We start from the raw sequence: 27,398 nt of genomic DNA, 5'->3' as shown, positions 1-27,398 counted from the left end.
GGCCGCAGAGTTCATGCAAGCCACCATGGCGGTGAGGAAGAACGACGGGGACTTTTCATTGCTATAGACAGGTCACTGCACATGGCACTTTTGATACCGATACCACTTCAACGACGTTTTGGTTCGACTCTGGGTGCTGCCGTCCTCACGGGAAATGTCATCGTGAGAAGGTGAATTATCGTCAAAACGGACAACGTGATTCTGGAACCTGTTCAACAGGTCGATTTTCCCCCAGGATGCATCAAAATGAACTGCTCTCTCAGAACGCGACGGGACCTGCGGCCCCTGCTCTTATCATGGCTAGCTTATGTAGTAACGCGTCTGTCGGATTACCTTTAAAACCTTTGACTACCCACAGTTACAAAGATGTTTTTTTTCTCTCTTATCGACAAGGGATAAATAGCAAAAGCAAAACCGTTTTAAAAAATCAAATAGAAAAATAACATCCGTTGAATTGAAACATTGGTGTGGAAAAGGGTTTCGTCTTTTTACCTTTTAAAATGATCTCCTTTTTTTGCAAATACTGTCATAGTTCACATTTTCATAAAAAGTTCATGTTGGCAGTTGCAAAAGAATTCAATTCTTAGCAAATAAAAAGCAGCATAAAAATACAAGAGGTCATTTTTGTCTCTAAAAAACAAAAAAAAACACTTTTACAGTCCTTTTTATGTTTTTTTTTTCATTTTTTTTTTCATTTTCCTGTACTATTTGCTATAAAATATCAGGAATCTAAATATTATTACTATTGATATCAATATCATTATAGTCATTGATAAAAATTCACATGCCAGGCCTCATATATAGTTGTGTGTGTGTGTACTTGTGAGTGTGCGTGTGTAAATGGGAATGAGAGTGTGTGTGTTGCGTGTGCACTGTCAAGGTGTGTGTACATGCATGTGCATACATATGTATGTGGGCGTGTGTGTGGTTGCACATGTTAGTTATTTGTGTACAACTAACATCTACAGTTGTCATTTGGGGAGGGGTTTGTCTGATTGTATGTTTCTCTGGACGATTAGCTACTGTGCAGGGGGAGAAAATCCAGCATCTTTTGAAATTGTCTTTGCCATAATCATCATAGTTTCTTCACGTAATCTCAGTGAAAATATTGCTTTCTAAAAAAAGGGAACAAACAAGGCATGGAGGGTAGAGCGGACTGGGGGTGGGGCTGGGGGCGGCGCATCGGTTGAGGACCCGAAAAAAGGAGCGGTTTCAGAAATTCTGCTTCCATCTCGTGGTTAGTTTTCCGATCCGGAGTCGTCTTCGTCCGCTGAACCCTTGAAGCAAGCCGACTCGTAGTGCTTGTTCAGGTAGGACTTGAGGGCGAAGGTCTTATTGCAGCGCTTGCATCGGTAGTGCTTGAAGGCAGAGTGTGTTTGCATGTGGGCGCGGAGGTTTGAGCGGTCAGCGAAGGCTTTGCCACAGTGGGCGCAGGCGAAGGGCTTCTCTCCCGTGTGAGAACGCATGTGGCCCTGGAGGAGCCAGGGCCGGCTGAAGGCCTTGCTGCACACATCGCACTTGTGCTTGAGGTCGTGAGTGAGGATGTGCATGGCTAGCGCGGGCATGGAGACGTATACCTTGTCGCAGGTGGGACACTTGCGCGCCATCTTGCTATCCAGGCTTCGGTGCGTTTGCTTGTGTCTGCTGAGGTTCGACGAGGTGGCGTATGTCTTGCCGCACTCGTTACAAGTGTGGCGGGACACGGTGGCGCCCCTCTCCTGTGCGGTGGTGGTGGTGGTATCTGCGTTGGCGGTGGCGGCGGCGCTGCTGCCTCTCGAGCCTCCCTCGCGACTTTGACTGTCCCCCTTCCTCCTCGAGCGCCCGTCAGAGATGAAGAAGGCATCCATGGTGTAACCCTCGGTCAGGGCCTCCGATTCGCCACTGTAGAAGCCGCTGGCCGTCATGCCGGACTGTGGGCTGTCGGGGTGCTCCAGGTCAGGGTCGCAGTACTCCTCCCCTCCGCTGTTCACCTGCGTGTACAGGGGGTCCGACACCGGCGACGCCAGCTTGTGCTCCAGCTTCTTCTCCCCCTGGTATACAGATGGCGTGATGTAATCCTGGATGTAGCCTGAGGATCACACACACACACACACACACACACGCACATAATTACAGTAGGCCAGCAGTTGTGTGATGGATAAGGACAAAAGGGACACAGTGGTGATTACATGCTTATCTTGTCGGATGATTGCCCTTTCAGAAATGATAAAACAGAAAAAGCAGCAGAGCACGAATGTCATTCTTTCCAGATCACACAGGTTATTTCCACAACTGTGGCCGCCATACAGGAAAACGCGACGCGCTCGTCCGAATTTGCGAAGGTTGCCCTATTACATCGCAGAGGGGCGCTGGCGTTCAGGCGGATATTAACTCATCAAAGGGTTCTCCAGCCAGAGAAGACGCACACTAAAGCCGCCTCTTACATAAAGCAGTCTCATTGATTAGACCTCCTTCCCTTGATAAGATTTAATTCAACTATACGGTGTGTCAGTCCTCTGTGGCCAGGGCCTATCTCCCTGTTAAAAACTGGTGCACGTGCTCACATTAAGGGTTTGCAAGGAAGCAAACTCCAAATGAGGAGGCAGATGTGCAGAACTGTGTCATGGTTCAGGGCAGAACATTAAAAAAACAGGTTAAATGAGTTTAATGATTTAAAGGAATGGCTTTGAGGCAGCGTAGGGCGATATGGAAAATATCATGATAATAATTAGGGAATTTTACATGATACCCCTTCTTCTTTCAGCTTATTCCCTGTTTCTCAGGGGTCGCCACAGTGGATTTTACAGTTTCCATCGGTACCTTGTGAGGGCACAGCACCAATGGCAGCTGTTGTTAACCCGGGCCTCGACCAATCCGGTGTGGTCTTGTCAAGCCCCATACTGATTTGGCAAAATTTTACGTCGGATGCCCTTCCTGACACAACCACTATTTTTTTTTTACATTTTTTTTTACATTACATTACATGATGAATTTTACACAATACTGATACTCTAAAAAAAAAAAAACCAAGTGCTGTCAGTTGGTTCCAGACAGCTGTGTCAAGCGACTTCTGGGCAACTTGATTTATTATTACATACTTAGGGAATTGGAAATTACTTAACGCAGTTGCGTGGAACCAGCTGACATATCATTATTAAGTGAATCCAATATTTCACTTTTTTCGAGTGTACATATCTGCCTACAAGTGCAAAAACTCCCATGTTTAAGAATCCAGCTGAGGTTTTGTCACACTGAATGCTTTGGTGATGTGTAATATAAAAACCAAAACCACTTTTCAAATAATGCCCCCTCAAACATTTCAGATGTCATGTTGTGAGGGTTTTCAGGTTATTGTCATCCTTAAAGGTGCAATCCGCAGTTGGTGCAGCTGTGGAGAAGTGTGGCGGACAGCTGCCACACTCCTGCTGTTGCTTTGATCAGATCGCATGAACGTTGCTCAATTTATGGCTTGCAAGTGAGAAAACCAGCCGGTGCCGCGTTGCCTTAAATTCCATTTGAGGCTTTCACTTGTTTTCATTTCTCACAATGCACCGTTTGATCCGATGGTGAGATGTGTTATGATGCTCGTCAGTACAGCACTCATGGTTTCACAGTACTCCTCATAGCCGTGGCAGCACGTGCCATTACAGAATGCACCTTTAATTTACACAACAACATCGTGTATCGCGATATGACAATATCCGAATTTCTATCTGATACAATACCACTCAAAGATGGTAAATGATAATATTGAACTATTGTCGAGCCATACTTGAGGATTTGAAATATCTTTGTACAAGGATTTATTGCCACTGGGGCCTCTGCTTGTTTTTTTCCGACCAAATGGCTCGTGTCAAAGAACAAGGTTGCACTTTTCTTACTTAAGAAGCCCTCCCTGGGTTATTTGCAGTAATTTACTGATTGTTTTAAAAGCTGCAGGCAAATCAATGTTGGTGCTCAGTCAGGTAGATTGTGGGACAGTATGTTACAGCACCGGCTAGACAAGCCTCCGAGACTGGCTGATGAAACAGGTCCAGGCATGATGCAGCAGAGCACAAACTTCCCCGGAGCCATGAAATGTCCACAACTGTATGCTGCATGATTACAGAGAGATATGTTTTGTTGGCATTATTCCCCGTCTTTCTTTGCCTTCTAAAGTGGCCCGGCGCCAGCGGGAGCTAAAAGGCTTCCTGGCAGCTAAGCAGGACAGAATATTCTCCAGCCGGATGAATCTCGGGAACCGAATGAGTCCTGAGTGTGTTTTACCTTCGGGACGAATATGCTCTATACAGGATGAAAATATGAGTGCAAATGTGGGATGTGGTGCAGTCTCTCCCCTCGGAGAAATAGTGCATAACTGCAGAAAAAGCCCATTCCAAAATACTGTGTGCAGCAAGTGGTGGAAATTAGGTATTGACTGCTTTTTAATGAAATTCAAACTTTTGCGCTGATCAATAGGCCATCATCTGTAAAATAGTACAGCTGTTGCAGCGGCCGGGTGCTGCAGAGGAAGACAGAAGTATAGTGTAAGGAAACGATAAAGTGCCCGTGACACACAATAATAGTTTATCGAGCACGGCGTGCTTGCGGGAGGAGAGATTTGAGACGATATCTGATGTGTGGCATGACGGAGGAGAAACAAGGAGGAAAATACAAAGAAATCCATCCATTGTTTGTGAAGGGGGGGGTCACCTGTCTGCAGCATCCAAGCCGGCTGAAGAGCCTTCAAGAAGCGTGTCATTAGGAAGTCATCTGAAGAGCTCTCACAGCACTCGGTGTCTATTACCGAGGGCTTCGGTTCATTCAGACAACCTTGGCAAAGACATGGCCATGGCACCGGGAGTCGGCAGCGCACAAATCTCACAGAAACCCCCTTTTAAACCGAGAATAACTACTACTATATGTGCACACGTGCTTATCAAGGTGGTTTATCTTGTTTTAAGTCTCGTGTGCTTATTTCAAGATGTTGCCTGCAAGATTTCCTCGCCAGCTGTCAGATGTTACTGCTTGTTTCCAGAAGGCGTACACGTTTCATCATAATACGACTTATTTCAAGACATTCTCTCTCTCTCTAAAAAAAAAAAAACGAGATTATCTCAAATCAAATGTCTTGTTTAAAGATTTTAATTTCCTGTTTGACTCCTTATACCAAGTCTTATGATTGATAAACAAGTACACTTTGTTGAAATATGCATCATCATCTGCCGGTGGGGTACATTTTCTTTACCGGCAGTATTCTGAAATAAGCATTATGAGATGCAAAACAAGATAAAATATCACGATGAGCCTGTCTTGTTTTGCAGTGCACCGTAGATTTAACAATTAACGGGGCCAGCCAAGGTTAATCCGGCATCCGTTCTGTGAATGATGCCCGAGCAGATCTCTGCCTCTTAAATCACACGATTGTTTTACCCAGCTTCTTTATTTTCATCAGTGCTCGTGTTTATTTCATCCAACTGAGCCGTATGTGAGTGGCGTTGTGTAATGTGTTTCAATTACCCAAGGTCAGACACGGCGTGGTGGTTTAGGTGTAGCGCTGTATCAGCCTTTACAGCTCGCAGGCTCGTCTCTCTCTCATGCAAAGCAAGCGTGTAATTAATGGACCCTCTCAACCAGCCCGCTTTGTTGTTCCACACACACTCAAGTCAAATGTCTCCACAACGGGGGTAACGGAAAGCCTCTCGGCACGGCAGAAGTGCTGACGCCGGCTATTTCAGCCATGTCGAGATTTCTTGAATTCTGCGTGTGTGTTTTCCAGCTCGGTGTGAAAATGAGCCTTCTTTTGTCTGATTGAAATGGCTTTAGTCAAAGCCGACATACTCTCTTCTGTTGCCGTTTTCTCACTTTGCAAGGACAATGGAGGGGGAAAATAATACAAAGGGCTGCCATCGTAATCATCTGTGCTGATTAATATTCAGTTGTATTTGAAAACAGTGCAAGTGCAAAAAGTCTACAAGGTAGTGTATGTGTTTCCAAAAAAGTTTCTCATAAAAATGTCTTTTACATTTAGCACAATTTAACAAATAGTTCCTATCAACAGTTTAAGCCAGTCTGTTTGATAGCGCTGCGTCCATCCACGTGCTTCAGTTAACACTACAGTAGCAGATTATCTAAATGTAAGTGGACAGTGGTACTGATGCAAGTGAATAACAGGTGGGCAGCATCGCATCATTTTGCTCTGTCTGCACGGCGGAGCCTGTCTTGTGTATGCAGAGCTCATAAAAAATCACAACAAAGAAAGACAGCCAGCCAGCCAGCCAGCCAGCCAGCCAGCCAGCCAGACAGACAGATATCTGGCGGTTTTAAATATGGCCACAGAATGGAAGCAGCGGGCCTAAACCTGACCGTGGAAGTGAAGGACGTGTCTCAGTATTGACTCGGTCTGTGTGCTGACCACTGTGTGCAGCTATGTGCCCTCTCTCCATGTTTACTGAACAGGCCCGCATCACGCGATGGCCGTCAATGCCGCCCCAAAGCATTTCAGCTCCTTTTTATTTTTTCTTTTCTTTTCTATCTCTCTCTCTCTCTCTCTCTCTCTCTCTCTCTCTCTCTCTCTCTCTCTCTCTCTCTCTCTCTCCCGCTTCCTCTTTCTATCCTTTCCTTCCGAGCTTCCCGCCTGGCTGCGTTGTTCAGTGGGCTGATGTCTCTTGTGGCGGTGATATAGGCCTGCGTGGATGAAACTCTAACCCCTGCTAGTTTTCAGATGCCCGGAAGGAGGAGAAAGATGTAGAGGAGCAATGGTGGGAGGGAGTGAGAGAGAGAGACACAGCGAGAGTGAGAGAGGGAGAGAGAAAGAGAGAGAGAGAGAGTGCTCCGGTTGGACAGGGAGAGAGAGGGGGGCAAGGGGAGGTTCGGGTTGTAATGGGAACTCAAGGACAATAACAGCTAAGGACAAACGTATCACCCGATGCTCATCTCTTGTATCCATTTTTTTAGCACACATGAAGCACAGATATGGAGTCAGCGCTTGTATATCTGTGTGTGTGTGTGTGTGCGTGCGTGCGTGTGTGTGTGTGTGTTAACGTGTGTGTCTGGCCATGCACCACAGTGCTCGGTGCAGCCTCGCAAAATAAATAAACGAAACCTTCTCCTGATTTTCGAGATCTGTTTTGTCTCCACCCCACCCCCATTTACATAAACTAATCCGCGGCTGTGACCTGAATTGTGTGTCTGCCCTTCACTGGAGTCAAAAGCACAAAGTCTGCACGCGTGGGGGTGGGGGGGGTGATGGATGGTGGTAGTGGTGGTCGGGGGGTATTCCAGAGGGGGATTATTTGAGATACTGATGCAAGAATAACCAACATCTCTTGTTAATTCACACACTTGGCATATAGTAATTGGAGTGAAAAGCGCCGATATATCTACCCCCCCCCCACACCCCGCCGCTCCACAACCCGCACACAGGCCACAGAAGATGCCGTCCGTGTTGACGGTGTGTGTGTGTGAACAGTAGGGAATAGATGGAGTGAATTGGGGGAGGGGGAGGGGGGGCTGTTGTCCGGCCAGCGGTGCTGGTACATCACTGACAGTGGGGGGGGGGAACCAGGGTGGTCCGGAGGCATGCATGCACGCAAACTCACCATTCTCGCTGAGACGGACCCCGAGGCTGGTCACCGAGTCTGTGATGGAACGTGCAAAAGTCAACGAGTCGTCCAGGTGGTGATGGTGGTGGTTAGAGTTGACCACGTTGGACGTGGATGAGAAATCATCAAGCTTGATCTTCTTCACCAAAAACGAACGGGGCATGGTTCAATGGATGGAAACACGGAGCCGAGAGAAGAGCATGGGAGAACGGAAAAAAAGGGACTCTCTCGCTGCGAGAAAGCACACAAAGCAGGAGCCGGATGGACGGTAATCCTATTGCGTTGAAACGTTACAAAGACGGCAGCCCAAAATAAGAAAAAGAAATAATATAAAAAAACATCAAGAAGGGAAAATGGAAACCAGCGGAGAGCGAGGCTGACGGCAAATGCTGTGTGCGTGCGCGTGCGTGCGTGCGTGCGTTACTCTATGGCTCCCCCAGCTTTCACCTCGACCAAATAAAAAAAAATAAAAAAAATAAAAAAAGATCCTGTTCAGCACTGGATAGCTCCTGTGATGCAGCAGGCTTAAGGGACCAGCGAGGAAAGAGAAGAGATGGAGACAGACTGAGAGAGAAGAGAGAGAGAGAGAGAGAGTGGGAGAGAGAGAGAGAGTGTGGGAGAGAGAGAGAGAGACTGTCAGACTAGCTGAGATCAGCAATCACGTCAGCCTTTATATGGGGCACAGGCAGGGGAAGATCAGGTGGTGCTGCGAAATGGAGCTGCTTAGCTTTAATCCATCAAATGTCCCCGGGGACACACATCAAATTACTACTGAACCGTCTGTGCATTCGCACACAGACAGAGGAGAAAGAAACACAGCCAGACCCCCAGTGCCCCTACCGACCCCCCACCCCTAACTCCCACCCCACCTCCTTCCACCTCCTCCCTCTCTCCCTTTCACCCCCGCTTATGCTTCATGCTCGGAGGAGGAGGAGTAAAAAAGAGGGGAGGGCAGACAATGGAGATGTGGATGAGAGCACATTCGGTGTCCTGCCCCCCATTGTTTTCAGATGAAGTGTCGCGCTTTATGTTTGCCTTGTACAGCCGATGCCTCCCTCCTGTCCTCCCCGTCACCTTCGACTCCCTCTCTCTCTCTCTCTCTCTCCCTCTCTCTACCGCTATCTCTCCCTCTCTTTCTCTCTGGTCCAATTCAACAAACCATCCCATCCCATCCCACCACCAACACGTCCCCACTGTTTACTGTACTACCAAAAGAAAAAAACGAAAGAAAAAAAACGCCAAGCACAGCGTTTCACATGCTGTTGAAATCTGGGAATGCCATGGATCCTTTTTTTTCCTACAGGCTGCAGATTCCAGCACTGTGTGTTTTCACTGGGAACAAACTGGCTGGAGGAGGGACATCAGTGCTGCCCTGCTATAACTTGTCTCTCTGCAGACGTGCGTCCTGTCATGCATAGCAATGAATTACCGGACTAATTAATTACACTACTGTTTGATGAGAGTGAAATCTAGAATTAGACTCGTGCTTGTTAAACGGCGTCTCCGTTCACATCTGTGTTTGTTTGGATTCATTTGGACTTATTAGCTCATGACCTTTCCATTGCAATATGTGTAATTCACAAAAAGTGTCTAAGTAGTCATGTATTTATTTATCGGTCAACTATTTTGACTCTCTGCCTGTGTTTGGGTAATATTTGTGCAGCAAGTCATTGTTTTACCTCTTCCTAAAACCACAACAAAAAGGTTTCCCACAAGTGAAACACAAACATGTCCATCTGATTCCCTGTTTAACAGCATTATTTGAGTTCATTTTGGTCACTGTAATGTAAAGCAATTCAGCTGTTGTATACTTGTAGAGATTGTCACACACCATTAAGATAAATGTTAATTTTTGATTTTTATGTCATATGAACAAAAGGCTTAAAATTTTATTATCCTGCCAAACAGCTGATGTCAACAAACAGGAGTCTAACAGAGGTCAAAGAAAGCGAAAATTGAGTTTGGATCCACAGTGACCCTCATTTTACCAATTCATCTCTTCTCTTTTCTTCTCTGTCTTGATGATTCAGACATAGATAGATAGATAGATAGATAGATAGATAGATAGATAGATAGATAGATAGATAGATAGATAGAATAGGAGCTGCCTTCCACTGGTTCAAGTTGTACCTCTCGGGGAGATCTTTTAGAGTATCTTGGAGGGGAGAAGTGTCCAAACCACATGGCTTATCCACAGGGGTACCTCAAGGGTCAGTGCTCGGTCCCCTCCTCTTCTCAATATACAAATCCTTACATAGTGCAATCATCTGCTCCCATTGTTTCTCATACCATTGCTATGCTGACGATACCCAGCTCTTCCTATCATTCCTGCCAGATGACCTCACAGTCTCAGCACGGATATCGTCATGCCTTGCTGATATCTCTGCATGGATGAAAGAACGCCACCTTCAGCTTAACCTATCTAAGACTGAGCTCCTTGTCATCCCAGCCAGTCCATCCTTACAACAACAGATCCAATATCCAGCTCGAATCAACCCAACTCATGCCTACAAAGTCTGCCTGAAACCTGGATGTCATGATTGATGACCAACTAACCTTTAAGGTTCACGTGGCCTCGATTATTCAGTCGTGCCGATTTGCCCTGTACGACATCAGGAAAATTAGACCCTACCTGTCTGAGCATTCAGCACAACTCCTGGTACAGGCTCTTGTTATATCACGCATTGACTACTGCAACTCCTTATTGGCAAGTCTCCCTGAATGCAATTTCAAACCTCTGCAAATGATCCAGAACATGGCAGCACATCTGGTCACCCAACCCAAAACAGCACACGTCACTCCGCTGTTCATATCCTTCCACTGGCTTCCCAGTTGCTGCCCGCATCAAATTCAAAACCTTAAAGTTTGCTTACAAAACAGCAACTAAAATGGCTCTCGCCTACTTGAACTCCCTCATTCAGATCTCCACTGAGTCCTGCTCACTACGCTCTGCCAATGAAAGGTGCCTGGCACTTCCGCCACAATGGGGCCCTAAGTCACTAGCCATACTCTTCTCTTTTGTAGTTGGCTGGTGGTGGAAATAGTTATCAAATTCCATTCAATCCGCTGAGTCCCTCTCCATCTTTAAGAAGAAGCTAAAGACCCAGCTCTTTCTCTAACACCTCCACACCTGATGGTATTTAAAAAAAATTTCACTTCTATGCACCTTTGCCTTTGTGCACTGCCTGTTGACACCTTATGTCCTATCAGACTAGAACCTAGTTTTTTGACACTTAGTCACCTCATGACTAGATCCTTGCTTGTTTTGTGTTAATTCTCAGATGTACGTCGCTTTGGATAAAAGTGTCTGCTAAAGTTAGTATAGTTTATAGTATAGTTATAGTTTATAGTATAGTATAGTGGTATAGTTTATTCATTGTTTCCTCCCTCAGGCTGTGAGGTTCCTCAACAGCCTGAACACTTAGACCTTCTATAAAATGACTTTTTTGCTTACTGTCCGTGTCGGGTGTGCTTTTGATGTTTAGGTCAGTGAAGTAATTCTTGTTTTTAATGCAGTTTTTGTTTTTGATATTTATTGTGTGTTATTTGTTTTTATGTGGCACTGAGGTCCTTTTGAAACGTAATTTCATTCCCTTGTATGTATCAGACATACATATAAGGCAATGACAAATAAAAGCAGTCTAAGTCTAAATTGTAAGATGGACAATTTCTTGTCCAACACGAGGAAATTTGTTGCTACAGCGTATACATTAAAATACAACTTAATCACATCAGAATACAAGTTCATCCTTAGATTTATTTGTATATACATCTCCATACAGTTAGACATGGTTACACAGGTACTATACAGTACAAATTTGCATGACACTGAATGGGACCTGGGCACATATGGACATGCACTATTACCGGCGTATTTTATTTAAAGTCTCTATGACAGAGGGGACAGAACTTCTGCCAAAACTAGCTTTTTGATGTGAGTTGATTTGTGATCTCTTTTTTTCTCTCTCCCCAATTTTACCCGGCCAATTACCCCACTCTTCTGAGCCGGCTCAATCGCTGCTCCACCCCCTCTGCCGATCCGGGGAGGACTTCAGACTACCACATGCCTCCTGTAATAGATGCGGAGTCGCCAACCGCGTCTTTTCACCTGACAGTGAGGAGTTTCACAAGGGGGGACGTAGCGCATGGGAGGATCACGGTATTCCCCCCAGTTCCCCCTACCCCCGAACAGGCAACCCGACTGACCAGAGGAGGATTAGACATGTGGTAGTCTGCAGCCCTCCCCGGATCGGCCAGAGGGGGTGGAGCAGCCATCGGGACAGCGCGGAAGAGTCGGGTAATTGGCCGGATAAAATTGGGGAGAAAAGGGGGGGGGGATCCCCAAAAATGAAAAAATAAAACATAAGGAGTAATGTGGGAACATCTGGGGCTAAGGCAATTATTGGCCTAAAAGAGCCTATAATAATTTGTTACGACTATCTCGTTAAAAGTATTTTTGTTATAACAGAAATAAGCGTGTTTTGTATCTCTGTTTGAGCCTTGTTGGGTTCAGGTTGTAAAACGTTATAGACTTAGGCTAATCTGGAACTGGAGTTGGCCCTGCCCACTGCTCCTACTGTATAGGAAGGGTTAAATGCAGAGGACAAATTTCATTTCAACGTACGTGAGTACTGAGAAATGACAAAATGACAAATAAATATAAATCTTATAAATATAAATCTCAGATCTTGAATTTGTCGGCGCTAGTATGCTGTTTCTGACCTTGTGTTTCACAGTGCTTTCTCGAGCGTTGTCTTGGATTCGGCGCCTGTTATAATGAGCATTTATGTAGATCTATAATTTATCCATGATAAGAAAAAATTGTCACAAGCTGTTATGTCACAAAAAGTCCGTAGATAGGACCTCGTTCAACCAAATCCTTTGGGATTACACACGTGCATAAAACACACCAAACCTTTTGGAAAATGGTTTTTATTTACAAACAACAATATTGTAGAATAACAGAATCCATAACAATTAATATGTTCAATTAAATCGAAAGACACGTGTTGCACCAGTATGCCGTCCAACAACGGAGAAATGTCTGGCTGACTAATTCCCCGAGTCATACCCCCCGCCCCCAACCCCACCGAAACTCCGAGTATTCACTGTTGATCACTACCAAAGTTTCGGAGCCCAAAAAAAAAAGGTATTCGGTACAGCCATAGATTGCAACATTTCCCCAATCCTCTGAATAGTACACAGGGCCATTGTAACTCTAATTAATGGTCACACTAATTTGCATATGAAACCGATTGTTGGTTTCAGTCTTATGCAACAGTGCTGTTTATAAGGGTGGGGACACCTGCAGTCAGTTGAGACTGAAGAGGTCGCTTAGTTGAGTGATGAAACATTTCTCTCAATAAACGTTGCGTCCAGATGAACTGGTTCAACTTTCTGTGATTGAGAAACAATAAAACAGCCCAAGCCCAGCCCAGACAACCAACAACCATGCTGAAGAAAACTAGCACCCAGTGTCCCTAATTAGTTGATAGATGTGTCAGTCAAAATTTACTGTCTGGTTGACATGACAACAATTCTTATTCTGATGCTTTGAGGTGGCAGGCGAGGAGAAGGAGGAGGTTCGTTATTTGGCGGTCTGAGATGAACCCTGTTATCTGCCATGCAGAAGAAAAGTTCCTTTTCAATAAAGGATCAATAAAGACATCTGGATTAAATCAAGTTAGATGCACATTGCAGTGATGAACAATCTTTGAAGCAACAAGTTTGAAGTACTGATACCATTTATCTACAGGCCGTGCTAGCTAACGCTAATCTCTGCTTCATGATATTATCCCATTCAGAGGGAGCCTGCCCTTGGAAACGGATGAGCCGCTGTGGCAACCCCTAACGGGAGCAGCCGAAAGTAGTAGTAGTAGTAAAGTATTCAATGGGTCGCCATTCAATGTTATTGAATACGCCTATGACCAATAAGTAGTCCCTACTTATGATAATTTCCCTTCAACATTGTATTATACATTTCTTCTTTACCATAACCCTGCATGTGTTTTGCTATTTTTTTATTTGTGTTAATTGCAATTAATCATAGCCTATCATGCAATTAGCATGTTAAGAATGTAGTTGAATGTAATTGTCAACATAAAATTCTAAAATATAAATGATAATTGTCTATATTCTAAGTTAAACAAAACACAGCTGTGTGACACAGCTGCTAATGAACCAGTTGTTGAAGGAATAAGAATGTATGTGCACTGTCCATGTCCTGGTTTGGGACTTTGAACATCTGGTCACCCCATATAACTTTAATTAATTGTACCGCAACCTAGGATGGAAAAGCATTGGTGACATGTTAGCCAACAGCCAGGACTACCAGATTTGGTTTCCAATTCTGTTAACAGCAAAGCTAACTACAACTAGCAAATTTGGCTACCATGCTCTTTGAGCTCATGTTTAGCTGCGGGCGCATGCTGCTCTGCACTCAACCAAGTGGTGAACACAACATAGACAGCTCATCATGTGTTTAAGGCTGTAGAAGTCACAGTAAGGCCAGAAATTGCTGTGGCTATAAAATGTCTACACACCCCTGTTAAAATGGCAGGTTTTTGCGATGTAAAAAAGTGAAACCAAGATAAATCTTGTCAGAACTTCTTCCACTCTTAATGTGAATTTGCAATCTATAAAAAATGAAGTGATAAACAAGTGAAAAAGAAAAATACAATCTCACAATAACCTGGTTGCGTCATTGGGGATGTGGCTGTGTTGACTCAGATCGTGTAGTGACAGGGTACAGTGTTTCTTTGTCCTTTCTTGTTTACTTGCACCAATACAAAGACACCAACCAATTATGAAAGATGAGGACTGTAACCAGTTATATTTAGTGATAAATTGGTGACTGCATCTGCCTACTTATTAACAAAAAGAAAAACCACTCGCAAGTGAGCAGGGGAGCAATGATAGTAGTTGTGTGCTTGGAGATAACAATCACGCACTCCTTCGAATACTGTGTAAACTAAAAGCATGGGTTTTTTTCCCTCGCAGGCTATAATATTGCTCGTGCAAGCAGAGATATTATGCCACCAGTGCTGTGAAAGTGCTCACAAAAATAATATGCGTTTGCAATTGTTTGAGTTGCGCGTGGATTTCATTTGCACTTGCAGATTTTGGCAGTGGTATGCCATCATACATGTAGGGAGCAACCAGTACTTGGCAGAAATTTCCTGCAGCTCCTTTAATGTTGCCGTAGGCCTCTCGGCAGTCCCCCTGACCAGTTTTCTTCTCGTCTTTGTATCGATTTTGGAGCAACATCCTGCACCACAACTCCTTTACATCTGCATTCGTAGATCTCATTTGCGCTTGCGGATTTTGGCAGTGATATGCTGTCATATACATGTGACAACAATCTCCCGTATTCTTCATATGTCTGTGCTATAGAGTAGGGTGGCAAGACAGAAGGAAGCCTTTTCACACACAAAAAAAAGCATCCAATCCCGGCTAAATTTTGCAAAAAGATACATCCCAAAACCATGTGGAAAAATGTGTTATGGTCTGATGAGACCAAGGCTGAACTTTTTGGCCATAATTCCAAAAGGCATGTTTGGCAGAAAAACAACACAGCACATCACCAGAAGAACAGCAGACCCATGGTGAAGCATGGTAGTGGCAGCATCAGGCTTTGGGGCTGCTTTTCTTCAGCCAGAACTGGGACTCTAGTCAAGGTGGAGGGAATCATGAGTAGCTCCAAATACCAGTCAATTTTTGCACAAAACCTTCAGGCGTTTGCTAGAAAGCTGAAGATGAAGAGTAATTTCACCTTTCAGCACGACAACGACCCAAAGCATACATCCAAATCAACAAAGGAATGGCTTCACTAAAAGAAGATCAGCGTTTTGGAAAGGCCCAGCCAGAGCCCAGACCTGAATCCAATAGAAATTCTGTATGGTGACCTGCAGAGGGCTGTGCACAGGAGATGCCCTCGCAATTTGATGGATCTCGAACGTTTTTGGAAGGAAGAGTGGGAAAATATTGCCAAGTCAAGATGTGCCAAGCTGATAGACTCTTACCCAAAAAGACTGAGTGGTGTAATAAAATGAAAAGGTGCTTCAACAAAGTATTATGCACTTATGCAACCAGGTTATTGTGAATTTTGCATTTTTATTTTTGTTCCATAAAAGGCTTTACTTTGTGTTTCACTTGAATTTTATAGGTTGCAATTTCACATTAAAGGAGGGGAAAGTTCTGACATGATTTAACTTGGTTTCCTTTTTTTTTTTTTACGTCACAAAACCCTGCCATTTTAACAGGGGTGTGTAGACTTATTATATCCATTGTAAATGGTTCAAAACTGAATTCTGGAAAATTTCTAATGATATAACAGTTGTGTGAATGACAAGTTTATCAATTTATTGAGACAAAATATGTGCATAATTGATATGGATAAGGGTCTTGAATTTGTAGTTTATGTTAGCTGTGATAAAGTGTTCCTTCTTCCAAGTATTTACAAGAAATCATTCCCATCATGGAATGATTGACAGTCCTACATTAACAGAGACCCTGCAGCCTGAATGTGTCAGTTTTCAAGAGAACGTTATCTTAAATTAGTGTGGAAAAGATTTATCACACATCTGTGACGGTACGTAATGATGCACGTTCACTTTGCTGTCGCTGAGCCAGCTTTACACCAATGAAGCAAGGACAAGAAAGAGGATAGGGGAAAGTATGCATTACATTGGTCCAAAATGAGGAGTTGGCAGTGTTCCCACTCCCACTTTAGGGTAGGTCATATTGGTAAATAAATATTATTTACTACATGCTTTATAAAGTGAAGCTTTTTTTGTTCTTTCTTTTTTTTTAACACTGATTAATTGCATGACATCATTATATGCCCTAAATCTTGCAGGGTACCTTGCTATGCAAGCTTTTTAAAGGCAGCATCTGGTTTTGCAGCAAACCTCATTACAAGTTCTTAAAAGAATTGCTTCCTGACTGCTGCCGATTTGATTATTTTTCCAGCTTATGCAAAGAAACAGGATAAACAGTGAACTTTTTTCCGACTGGTATTGAGCTTTTCCAGCAGCTGCACTAACCACCAGTCAGCTCACCTTAGCAGAAACATTCCTCATTATTCTGCCTTTTGTATGGCGCCGTGAAGCACATACACAAGCCACTTGTCTGTTAACACACAAGGCATGCAGACATCAATATTTCAAACGCAGGATAGTTGGAGTAAACCTGTAGCTGCTGCTATAAACTCAACCCGATGGCAAAAACCACCTGTTAATTCAACTTAATGGAGAAAACCAAGTGTACCTAGAAAAGCACACTCAGTATGTTGGTGGAACACAGTTATCTCAACTCAACTCAAAACTTTTTTTGCAGACTCAGGGTCCATAACAAACAAAAACAAGAGAAGAAAGAATAAAGCCATAAAAGATGAGAACCACTGGTAAAAGATAAACCCTAGACAATACATAACGTCAACACAATAAAATAACAAAAGAGGAACAAAGCAGTTTTATAAGAAGGCAGGTATACCTGTGGTCCCACTGCCGGGATTGGTGGCGTGTGGCACTGAATCTTATATTAGTTAAACTCATGATGATTACATTATCAGAGTCATTGAGCCGGCAAATAAATTTATGCATGAGCTTTCTTAGAACAGCCTGAAAAGTATTGACTCCTGCAACCACAAATATTTCACTTTCACTACACCGTCTAGGTCTTTTTAGTAGTATTCTCATAGCATCATTATAAGCTACTCAAAGCCTCTGTAAGCTTGTTTTTTTTTTTGTAGTTTAACCACAGGTGTGCAGTATAAAGTGATGTACAATATGTAGTTTGACCACAGATGTGCAGTATAAAGTGATGTACAATATGTCGTTTGACCACAGGTTAGCAGTATAAAGTGGTGTACAATGTGCTGTGAACAGAGACATCTTCACACTAACTGAACACATACCAAACTTGTGTGACAGAGTTTTTGCTTGTGCATACATCATGCAGCATTGCCTATAAATATCATCATCTTCTGTCATTTCTTCAGTAATATAATGTCCAAGATATTTCACCTCATTACATACCACAAGATTATTATCAGACAATTTAAAATCAGGAAAAATTTAGATAATTGTCCTCTTTGGTTATGCAGATCATGACAACACTCTTACTCACATTGTATTTGATATCATGCTCCACACCATACACAGATCATATATCAAGGAGCTGCTGGAGACCAGCGCTACAGGGACTAAGGATGACAAGGTCATCTGCATACATAATATGGTTCACCAAAGTATTACCAATCATGCACTCAGTGTTACAGGCTTTCAACTGCTCGGACAAATCATCAATATATAGTAGATTGTAGAGAACCGGGGACAGAATTCCCCCTTATCTGACACCACACCATTACCGGTACCATTACCATTCATTCATTCATTCATTCATATTTATTTTTCTCATTTCAGTGTATACTTCCAAATAGTAATTTTTCATATAACTACTTATTTACAATCATAACTGTACACATTCCATGACTGAAAAAGAGCAAGAGGAAGAAAAAAACGCAGTACACAATTGTACAGTGCATTGCATTGATACACTGTTCTCTAACTGTTTCCTGATGAGCATTAACATGCAAATTTCATCTGGACAAACTCCACCTTGACTAGTGCTTCTGACTGGGTAAAAGAATGCAACAAGTTACAGGTTACAGAGCCACAGGTTACAGGTAAAATGTCAGCTTAGCACACAGAAACATGCTGTTGTAAAAATTAATGTGTTGTACAGGCTATATTTGTGGACTACACATTGCTAATTGCTCCTCTGCTCATCTTTACCCCTCCTCCTCCTCCTCCTTTTGCTCTCTTCGCCTGAGTTCTAGTCCACTTCCAACCCCTCAACGTCATGTGGTCACCGCCTCAGGATGTTACCATAGTGACTGCCCCGCCTTGGGCTAAAGGAATGTTTTTTTTTTAACCCCCACCAATATTACAACGGGACAGGGTCTACAATCTGTTCTGACGGGGCGGGGGGCAGGTTGTTGTACAGCCTCAACCTCATTAACATCCTGTATGGTCCTCCAGCGTTTATGTGGAAGATGACCTGGCTGACTGAATGAATGAATGAATGAACAAACGAATGAATGAGGTCTATCTACTCAATTTCTTCATCTTGTGCACAATTCCACCAGAGACACGGCGACAATTACACTGTCTACAGGAGACTTTATAATCTCTATTTACAGGACATGTGAAGCCCGTTTAATCACTTGACTCAATTCTCCAGCTAATTCAGCTGCCTGGTAATTTATTTGAAAAATAATTGAAATACAAAAAACTAGAGGAGTGCACCCAATAGAGTGCAGATCTCCGCCAGGCGTACGTATCTCCCCTTCTCCAAACACGCACACACGAACAGAAAAAAACAATGTCTTTCCTGCCATTATAAGACTTTTGTCCAGCACCCAAGTCGAATGAATTAGAAATATGGAAAAAAGTTGTCAATATGCAGCGCTCAAGCTAAAAAAAAAAACTACTTAATCAAAACAGTTTGCCTTTCAGTCTGTGGATGTGCAGCCTCATAGGCAGATCCTTGCACGAAAGTGACCAAGTTTGATATGAAATGACAGCGATCAGGCTATCATAATTATAAAGCCCTTATTAAAAGACATCAAATGTGTTTAACCGCTGCTGTTTTCATAGTATAAAATGAATCAAGATGAATGACTGCTCTGCTGATTGACTTTCCTTCATGAAACAATGGTAAGGAAAAAGCTCAGCCATGGGAAGTGTTTTATTGTAGCTACTGAGATGATTTCCAGCTGTGACTGTGATTAATCCAACCAGGGGCGGCGCTTAGACTCTCAGCACAGAGGGGGTGAAGCATTCTCCAGGGGCCCTTCTGATAGTCATTTTGAAATGCACAACTAAAAAAGCTGATCTATCCTATCCTATCCATAAACACAAATTGTCACTTATTGAGCCAAGTAAGCCTATGTCTAAGAAAACATACAGTGAAACCGTTTTGTTAGACAAGCCTGTTCTGAAGAACAAAAATGAAAATGGGTTGGTAGTCACGTTCTAATGTTTCAGCACCGAGGACAGCATGTGGCACTACGTGTATTGATTGACAAACGGTTCAGCACCATCTCCAATAGACAGGCCAGGTGGAAGGATAAATATAGACTTTTCACTCACCAATTTTTGTCCCCGCTCAACCTGCTGTAGTTTAGTGTAGCCCATCTGAGAGAAAATGGAAGAAGGATAAACTTAAGGTATCTCTTAATATACTGAAAAGTTTGATGCTGGCTTATCAGAATGCAGTAAAGGAAGCAAGGCATTCCTACTTCTCCAATGTCATTGCTGGTAGCTGTCACAACCCCAGGGTTTTATTTCAAGCAATAAATTCAGTGCTTAGCTCTTCTTCTAGCCAGCCTTTGGAAGCATCCATTGAAAATTGCGAGCAGTTCTTCCAACACTTAATTAATAAAATAGAGGACATCAGGCTCCACATTACACCTGTGATGACAAAAAAAAAACCCATCTGCACTGAACCCTCAACCAATTGGACTCATTTTAAACAAATTTCTCTGTTTAACGTAGGGGGGTTAATCTCTCACTTGAAGGCTTCCATCTGTCAATTAGACACCATCCCCACTAGGTTTCTGAAAGAGGTATTTCAGACAGTCAGCCCACAAATTCTCTCCATTATCAACTGCTCATTGTGTACCAGTTTGTTCCCATCTAGTTTTAAAAATGCAATGGTCTGACCTCTCCTGAAGAAGCCCGCTCTTTTTTTTTGGAGGGGGGGGGTCTCCTTTTCTCCCCAATTGTATCCGGCCAATTACCACAGAAAAGTCTTGCTTCTCAACTAATTGCACACATGAATTGTAGTATCTTTGAGCAATATCAGTCAGGATTCCGTGCCTACCACAGCACAGAAACAGCTCTTATTAAAGTTACCAACGACTTATTGCTCGCCACTGACTCTGGCACTTGTTCAACTTTAATCCTGCTAGACTTGAGTTCTGCTTTTGATGTAGTCGATCATGACATCCTTTTAAATCACCTGGAAAACTATGCGGGCATTCTGCTCTTGCCTGGTTCCGATCTTACCTATCTGACAGATCTTTCTTTGTTGTAATGGGAGAATTTGCCTCATCCCAGCCCCCCTTGCATGTGGTGCTCCCCAGGGGTCAATTCTTGGCCCAATATTATTTTCCATTTACATGTTTTCCTCGGGTCAGATCATCTGCAATCATAATATTAATGACATAACCTGTGTCCAAAAATTTCTAATCAGTGAGCAGTCCCAAAACATATGCACTGTTGTGCCCAGCACCTGATCCCGGCAGTGAGTACCGTTAGGGCTGGTAATTAGTTTCATTTTAAAACATTTGATTGGTGTAGCATATGCTCTGTATAAGCTGTATAGTGTATAAGCTGATTCGCAAGATTTTTAGAGGTACTGCTTATGTTAGACCATATCGTTTCCTAATTTGGTTTCAGACCGACAGTGCAGAGTTCCCTGGCCCACACCCCTTCAACTGCCAGTGTCTTAGTAGAGTGATCAAGCAGAGAGTTATATATACGTGTCACTGTCCCCCGAGTAACCCGCCCAGGACCAATCCACTCCTCCATAGGGTGCTCCAGCAAAGGCCCATTCCAGGGCACCCCATGTGTTTTCATTGCAGATCTCAGTCTCAAGTAAAAAAAGAAAGAGGTGCCCGGTAAATGATATTTCTCCCTAATATCTTGGAATGAACGGAGTCTAGTATTGTTAAAAATATCACTGAGAGTGAAGACACCTTTTTGTGACCATGAGGGAAATGTAAAAGGCTGCCCACCTGATTGAAGGTGATAGTTATTCCATAGTGAAGATGTTTGATGAAATAAATCTATTTTGCCCATCATCAGTTCCACTTTTTTCCATACATCAATAGAATTGGTTACAATGCTCCCGTATCGTAGATTAATGCTCCGCCTGCCTGTATATAATAAGTCTTCCAGACGGTGTGGCTTCATGCGTGCTGCCTCCATAGCCCGCCAAGGGACCTCAGATTCCTGGTTTCTCCAAACATGCAGTGGTCTAATTTGAAAAGCATAATAATAAAAATTAAGGTTTGGGACAGCTAAGCCTCCAGTGAGTTTGGTTCTTTGTAAGGTTGTAAGTTTGATTCGTGCACGCTTTCCTCCCCAAATGAACTGTGATATGAGGGAGTGCATTTCCGTGATAAATTTAGGTGGTGGTGCAAGGGAGATCATAAAAACAAAAAATTAATCCGAGGCAAAATATTTATTTTTATAGTTGTAACTCTGCCTTGTAAAGACACAAAGAGAGCCCCACCTCTTCAGATCACCTATAATCTTTTCTTTCACAGCCAAAAAGTTTTCCTGAACTATTCTACTAAGACTGGGGTAAATCTTTATGCCAAGGTATGTAAAGGGTGTACAGTTAGGGATGTCAGCAGTCAAACTGGTATTTAATGCAGCGGTGTTCAATGGAAGAAGAGCAGATTTAGTCCAGTTGATTTTATATCCTGCCATCCCTTTAAATAGATCAAAGAGTTTTAGGACCTGCAGTAGTGATGTCCAAATATTAGATATGAAAAGAAGACAGTCATCTGCATATAATGTCTAGATTTGTCTACGGTTATAGGAGATATTGTGTCACTCTCTCTGATGGACTGAGCCAGGGGTTCTAGGGACAAGGCAAAGAGCAGAGGGGAAAGTGGACAGCCCTGTCTGGTTCCACGATGTAAAGGAAAGGGTTGTGATTGATATGTTCCTGTGAGAACTGATGCTGTAGCATGACCTTATAGTGTTTGTGTCATGGAGATGAAGTTAGGCCCAAATCCGAATCTCTCCATGACCAGCCATAGGTAACTCCATTCCTGTCTGTCAAAAGCTTTATCCGCATCAAGAGAGCAAACAGCACAGTCCTCTGGAATGGTATCTGCAACCTCGATAACATGTAGGAGCCTCCTAACATTATCTGATGCTACTTTCCCTTTCATGAATCCCGTCTGATCAAAGTGAATTAACTTCCCAATTACCGTCTCCATGCGAGTAACAAGTACCTTGGCGTAAAGCTTCACATCTCCACAAATCAGCGAAATTGGGTGATAACTTGAGCATTCAAGAGGCTCTTTGCCTTTCTTGAGTAAGATGGTGATGAGGGCATTTTTCTGGTCCCTATGAAAGGATCCCTGTTCAATGGCAAAGTTTATAGAGCCCAATATAAGAGGTCCTACCTGATACCAAAAGGCTAGATACAGTTCCGGAGGTAGGCCATCCAAACCAGGACTCTTGCCCTATTGGAGAGTTTTTACTGCTGTTTCAAGCTCTTCTAAAGAGACGGGGCTTTCTAATTTTAAGCTCTCTAAGTAGTCCAGACAAGGCAAAGCTAAATTTTGAAGAAACATGGTGCACTTCTCCATATCTACACGGTAGTCTGATGTGTAGAGACTGCTGTAGAAATTTTTGAAAACATTGTTGATTGCACTGGGATCTGTAACAACGTCACCTTCTGTTGTACAAATTGCATTAATCACTGCTTTGGATTCATTTTGTTTTAACTGGAGGGCTAATAGTCTGCTTGGGCATTCGCCATCATAATAATATCTCTGTTTGGTTCTATGTAGAATAAACTCGACCTTGCTTATGGATAAATTTCTATATTCTCCCCTTAACGCCTCGAGAATACTGGTGTTGGCTTCAGAGGGTGTTTCTATCTCCTGCTCAATTTCTGAAAACCACTTATTGTGCTCAGCTTTTAACCTAGAAGAAAAACTAATACATGTGCCTCTTATAAAAAATTTCGCTGCTTCCCATAATGTTTGGGGATTGTCACATGACCCACCGTTCTGTTCAATAAATTCACCAAGTCATGTTTTCATTCGTAATAGAAAAGCAGCATTGCTAAGCAGAGAGTCATTAAATCTCCATCTGCGTGCTTTGGGATAATCAATTAATGGTGTTAAAGTGCATGACACGGGCATGATCAGAGATTAAGATAGGGAGCATGTTAATATGGGGTATATTATTTATAAGAGAAGGGCTGGCAAATATATAATCAATCTTGGAGGAGGTGCCATGATGACTAGAATGAAAGGAATAGGCTTTAACTTTGTCATTACGAATGCGCCAGAGATCCACTAAGTTCAAGTAAACCAGGAAGGATCTTAGAGCTAAGGATGAGGGAGGAGCTGCATTAAGAGCACCTGTAGATCTGTCTGTGGTATTGTAATCGCCAGAGACAATGCAATGAGGGTCTCAATAACGTAACAGAGTCACACTAATGGAGGGCAAAAAGTTTTCATCAAAAACATTAGGTGCGTAGATACACGCTAATAGAAGTTTTATATAATCAACAGAGAGCAGCACATAGACAAATCTACAATCATTGTCATTACCATTCTCCATAACCACAAGCAGTAATTTCCTTTCCGCTATAATCAGGACACCTCTAGCTTTAGTTGACAAGCTTGAATGAGCTATAATTTTATGGTGCTTGTTTTGGAACCGCTGTACGTCCTTCGCTGTCAGGCGTGTCTCTTGAATCAGAGCTGTAGAAACATGTTTGCGGTGTAAAAATTCCAGGCAACGAGTGCGCTTAATGGGTGAGTTCAGACCTCGAACGTTCCAGCTCAAGATATTTAAGTTGTCCATTTAAATGGTGGTGTAGAAATGTAGCAAAATAACATGTAAACAGTCCACTTTATATGAGTAGTAAAGAAAAGACTTAAACTGAGAATATGTCCCTTAATAACTAATGGCCGCACAATACATGTAACATGGACAAATTTAAAGTTTAACAACAGAACTATATACAAACAGGCAAACCGCCAGGTCCTTGTTACACCTAAGTTTGCATGGAACATACACTAGTCATTCCGTTGGCGCGCGTACTGCAAGGCCACTCCTCACAACCCCTCTCCCCTCCTATGTCTCATGATGTTCAACAAACAATAGAAAACAAACAGGGAAAAAAACCCGGAAATACGAGTGCTACTCTTGAATGTTGACATTGACTCTATGACATTTCCACATGGTGGCGAGGTGAATAAGGTGAATTATCTTAGGTTCATCCGGTGTTCCTCCAGTTCTCCTGTGCTGAGATCAGCAGTGAATGAATTTCTGACTTGCGAAATACGACCAACTTCTCGTTAACTTTCGAGACTCATACCCAAATACATAACGTTTTGGTTTTGACATTCCCGCTGCCTGATCTGACTGAACCGTAGATTTGAGTCGCGCATGTACACGGTTGGCTCAGAGCGAGTGGCAACAGAGAGCAGCGTTGGTCACGCGAGCTAGAGAGTGAATGAGGGAGCAGCGATCATGAGAAAAAACATTTTTCAAAGGTTTTTAATCACCACAATCATGAGAGGTTCTTCATCATATAGTCATAACTGTGTACAACATTTTTTAGGCTGATACGTCCAGTAGTTTGTGAGATTAGGCACGGACAGACACACTCTCTCTCTCACACACACACACACACACACACACATGACCAAATGCATAATCCCCTCCAGGCTATCGCTTGGCAGAGATTAAAAGAAAAGAAAATTTGCAGTGAGATTTCGATGCATGAAAACATGAAAATGATGAACTTATACCACGTCACGGTGTGGGTGTGGGTTAGGTGGAGAGACTCTAGGAGTCCATTAAACATGGCCATCTATAATTCACACTCTTGCTTACTGGGTCACTAAATTGTGGCTTTTGCAGCAGCTAGGATGCCATCATACTTGTTATAAAGATATAAGATGATCTGATAGGAGGCTCCAATTCTAAGAGTTGATGAAACAAATTGTTGCAGTACACGTTCATATGTGCATATAGCATCCGTTTCATTTCTATGTACCATTATTTTATGTCAACTATTTCTTTTTTCTTCTTTCAACCGAATGTATTTGGCCATGAGTTTGTCAAATCTTTTCTCTGTCCTTTTCTGCAGATGCGGATCAGATATTTCACCCTAAAGCAGGTTATAAAGACAATATTCATTATTTCATTGTGGACGTTCAGTGTAACAGCAAGACTAAATGCAACTCCCTCAACACTCTATCCAACGCTGGCTGCAGATAGTTGAGTGTATCACTCATGCCCTATTTGGCTTATGTCTGCCTTGTTGTCCTGTGTGCATCTCAGAGAGCGCGTGTGCGTTTGTTGTCCATGGGCAACTGTTCAGTAAATGGGGCAATTAAGTGTGAAAAGCAGAAAGGAGCTAACATGTTTCTATCTCTTTGGTGGTGGTGGTGGTGGTGGTGGTTGCGCGGGGGGGGGGGGGGTGCAGATAATTTATGCTAATAACATCTCTACCGCTCAAGCTGCCCAAAAATGATAGCAGACCCTTTTGGCTTCAGAAAAATCTTTTCATCCTCTTGGGAAAAAAAGTGGTTTCTCAACACCTTGCAAATAAGACAGCTGTGTGGCAGAGAATAAGCATCTCTCTCTCTCTCTCTCTCTCTCTCGCTCTCTTTCTCTCTCCCTCTCCCCCTCATTCTTTCATCTACAGATGATAATCTTTTCTCCATCCCTGTCTCGTAAAGCGTAGGCTTGTTCTTCATGTAGCCCGTCAAATACTTGAAATCTAGCCCCCCCTCACCATCTCAATCCCTTTTACACCATTCTTGCAATCATCAATCACCCCCCCCCCTCCTCCATTCAAGAGCCTTCATCAGGAAGTCACAGCATGTGTGCATGCATTACTGTAAATAGTAACCCGCGCATGAGCGATGCCTCCTAGTAACACTTAAACTGTTGCTCAGTATGCTCCTCATGTGGCATAAGCTCCTCTGTCACACGGCGGGGGCCACAGGGAGGAGATTCAGTGGCTGTGGAGAGCAAGGGCCGCACCGGCGGGTCAATAAATAACACTAGAGGCAATAAACCATGTGAAATCTCTACCAGATGGGAGCGAGCTGCCCACTATCATGCCCGGCAAGGCGCTGTCTCGCGTTGCTCACCGAGGAGCGAATGTGTCAACATCTAGGGGTCATTTTTCTTTCTTTATTTCATTCTTTCTTTTTCTCCCTGAGCTCATTTTCTAAATTCATTTCTTCCGAGCACACATCCAACAAGATTTCAAAGCATGATCAAAAATGCACGACAGCTTCTAGAATTGATCTTGTGGTGGATTCATTTTCAATTGCAAAAAAAGAAAAAAAAATTGCAGAAAGGAAGATATAATTTCACCTGTCTTCTGAGACTCTGGGGGAAAAAAACGCTTGCAGTGTATTCTGAGAAAAAAAAGTGTTCCGGTATGGTGGTTAAACCTTTAATTAGAAGAGTCATCGCCACCACACCTTTCTGTGAGTTATCTCCAAATAATTGTTCAGATAATCTTATTCTGAATTAATTGGGTTGATTAATCAGGAGCCCTCCTCTCCCTCCAATAAAGGCATTGTGGGTCTTTTTGTATTATGTTCCATGACGAAGGTCAGAGCGGTGGGTAATAGACTGTCATTTCCAATTTGTACTTCAATGAAAAGGAAGAGCAAGTGCATTAGTGAGATGGTATCAGTCTGGGTAAAATTAGACAACAAATGGGACCATTTGCATACATGCAACACTGGTTGGAGGCAGAAAGTGCACAGACTGATTATTCAGGTGAGACAGCAAACCATTAAACCTCTTTAGTTATTCTGCTTTTGAGGATGGCAGTGTTTCTGTTTGCAACCAAGGGGACAAACAAAGCAAACTGACGCCAGATCAGCTGTCGTTTTTATGAGCGAAATGAAGAAATCTGCAAGCAAACATAGTTTCCATCAGACAACATTGAAAGAGGCGTTTTCTTATGTGTTTTTTTCTTTCTTTCCTTCCTTAGTGCATGTCGGGGGGGAGAGAGAGGTGAGATCAGTTTCCATGG

At 43.0% G+C, this 27,398-nt stretch overlaps 1 protein-coding gene across 1 annotated transcript; it reads right to left on the bottom strand.

The window, feature by feature from the left end:
- Positions 1-1,238: 1,238 nt before the first annotated feature.
- scrt2 (scratch family zinc finger 2) lies at positions 1,239-7,725 on the bottom strand. The gene is made up of 2 exons (XM_056275026.1): positions 7,560-7,725; positions 1,239-2,068 (listed from the first exon to the last, which is right to left on the bottom strand). Exons 1-2 carry the CDS (start codon positions 7,723-7,725, stop codon positions 1,239-1,241), a joined length of 996 nt encoding a protein of 331 aa, XP_056131001.1.
- Between the last annotated feature and the right edge of the window lie 19,673 nt (positions 7,726-27,398).

Source organism: Lampris incognitus, chromosome 2, assembly GCF_029633865.1.
Source record: "Lampris incognitus isolate fLamInc1 chromosome 2, fLamInc1.hap2, whole genome shotgun sequence".
In the NCBI taxonomy this organism is placed as follows: Eukaryota; Metazoa; Chordata; class Actinopteri; order Lampriformes; family Lampridae; genus Lampris; species Lampris incognitus.
Note: the sequence above shows the minus strand (reverse complement) of the source record. Positions and strands in the feature narration are given on the sequence as shown.

Bases quoted from the DNA above. Each gene is read 5' to 3' on its own strand.
- scrt2 (XM_056275026.1), bottom strand. From the start codon at position 7,725: ATGCCCCGTTCGTTTTTGGTGAAGAAGATCAAGCTTGATGATTTCTCA. The intron at 2,069-7,559 runs GTGAGTTTGCGT...TGTGATCCTCAG, and splicing joins GGTCCGTCTCAGCGAGAATG to GCTACATCCAGGATTACATC.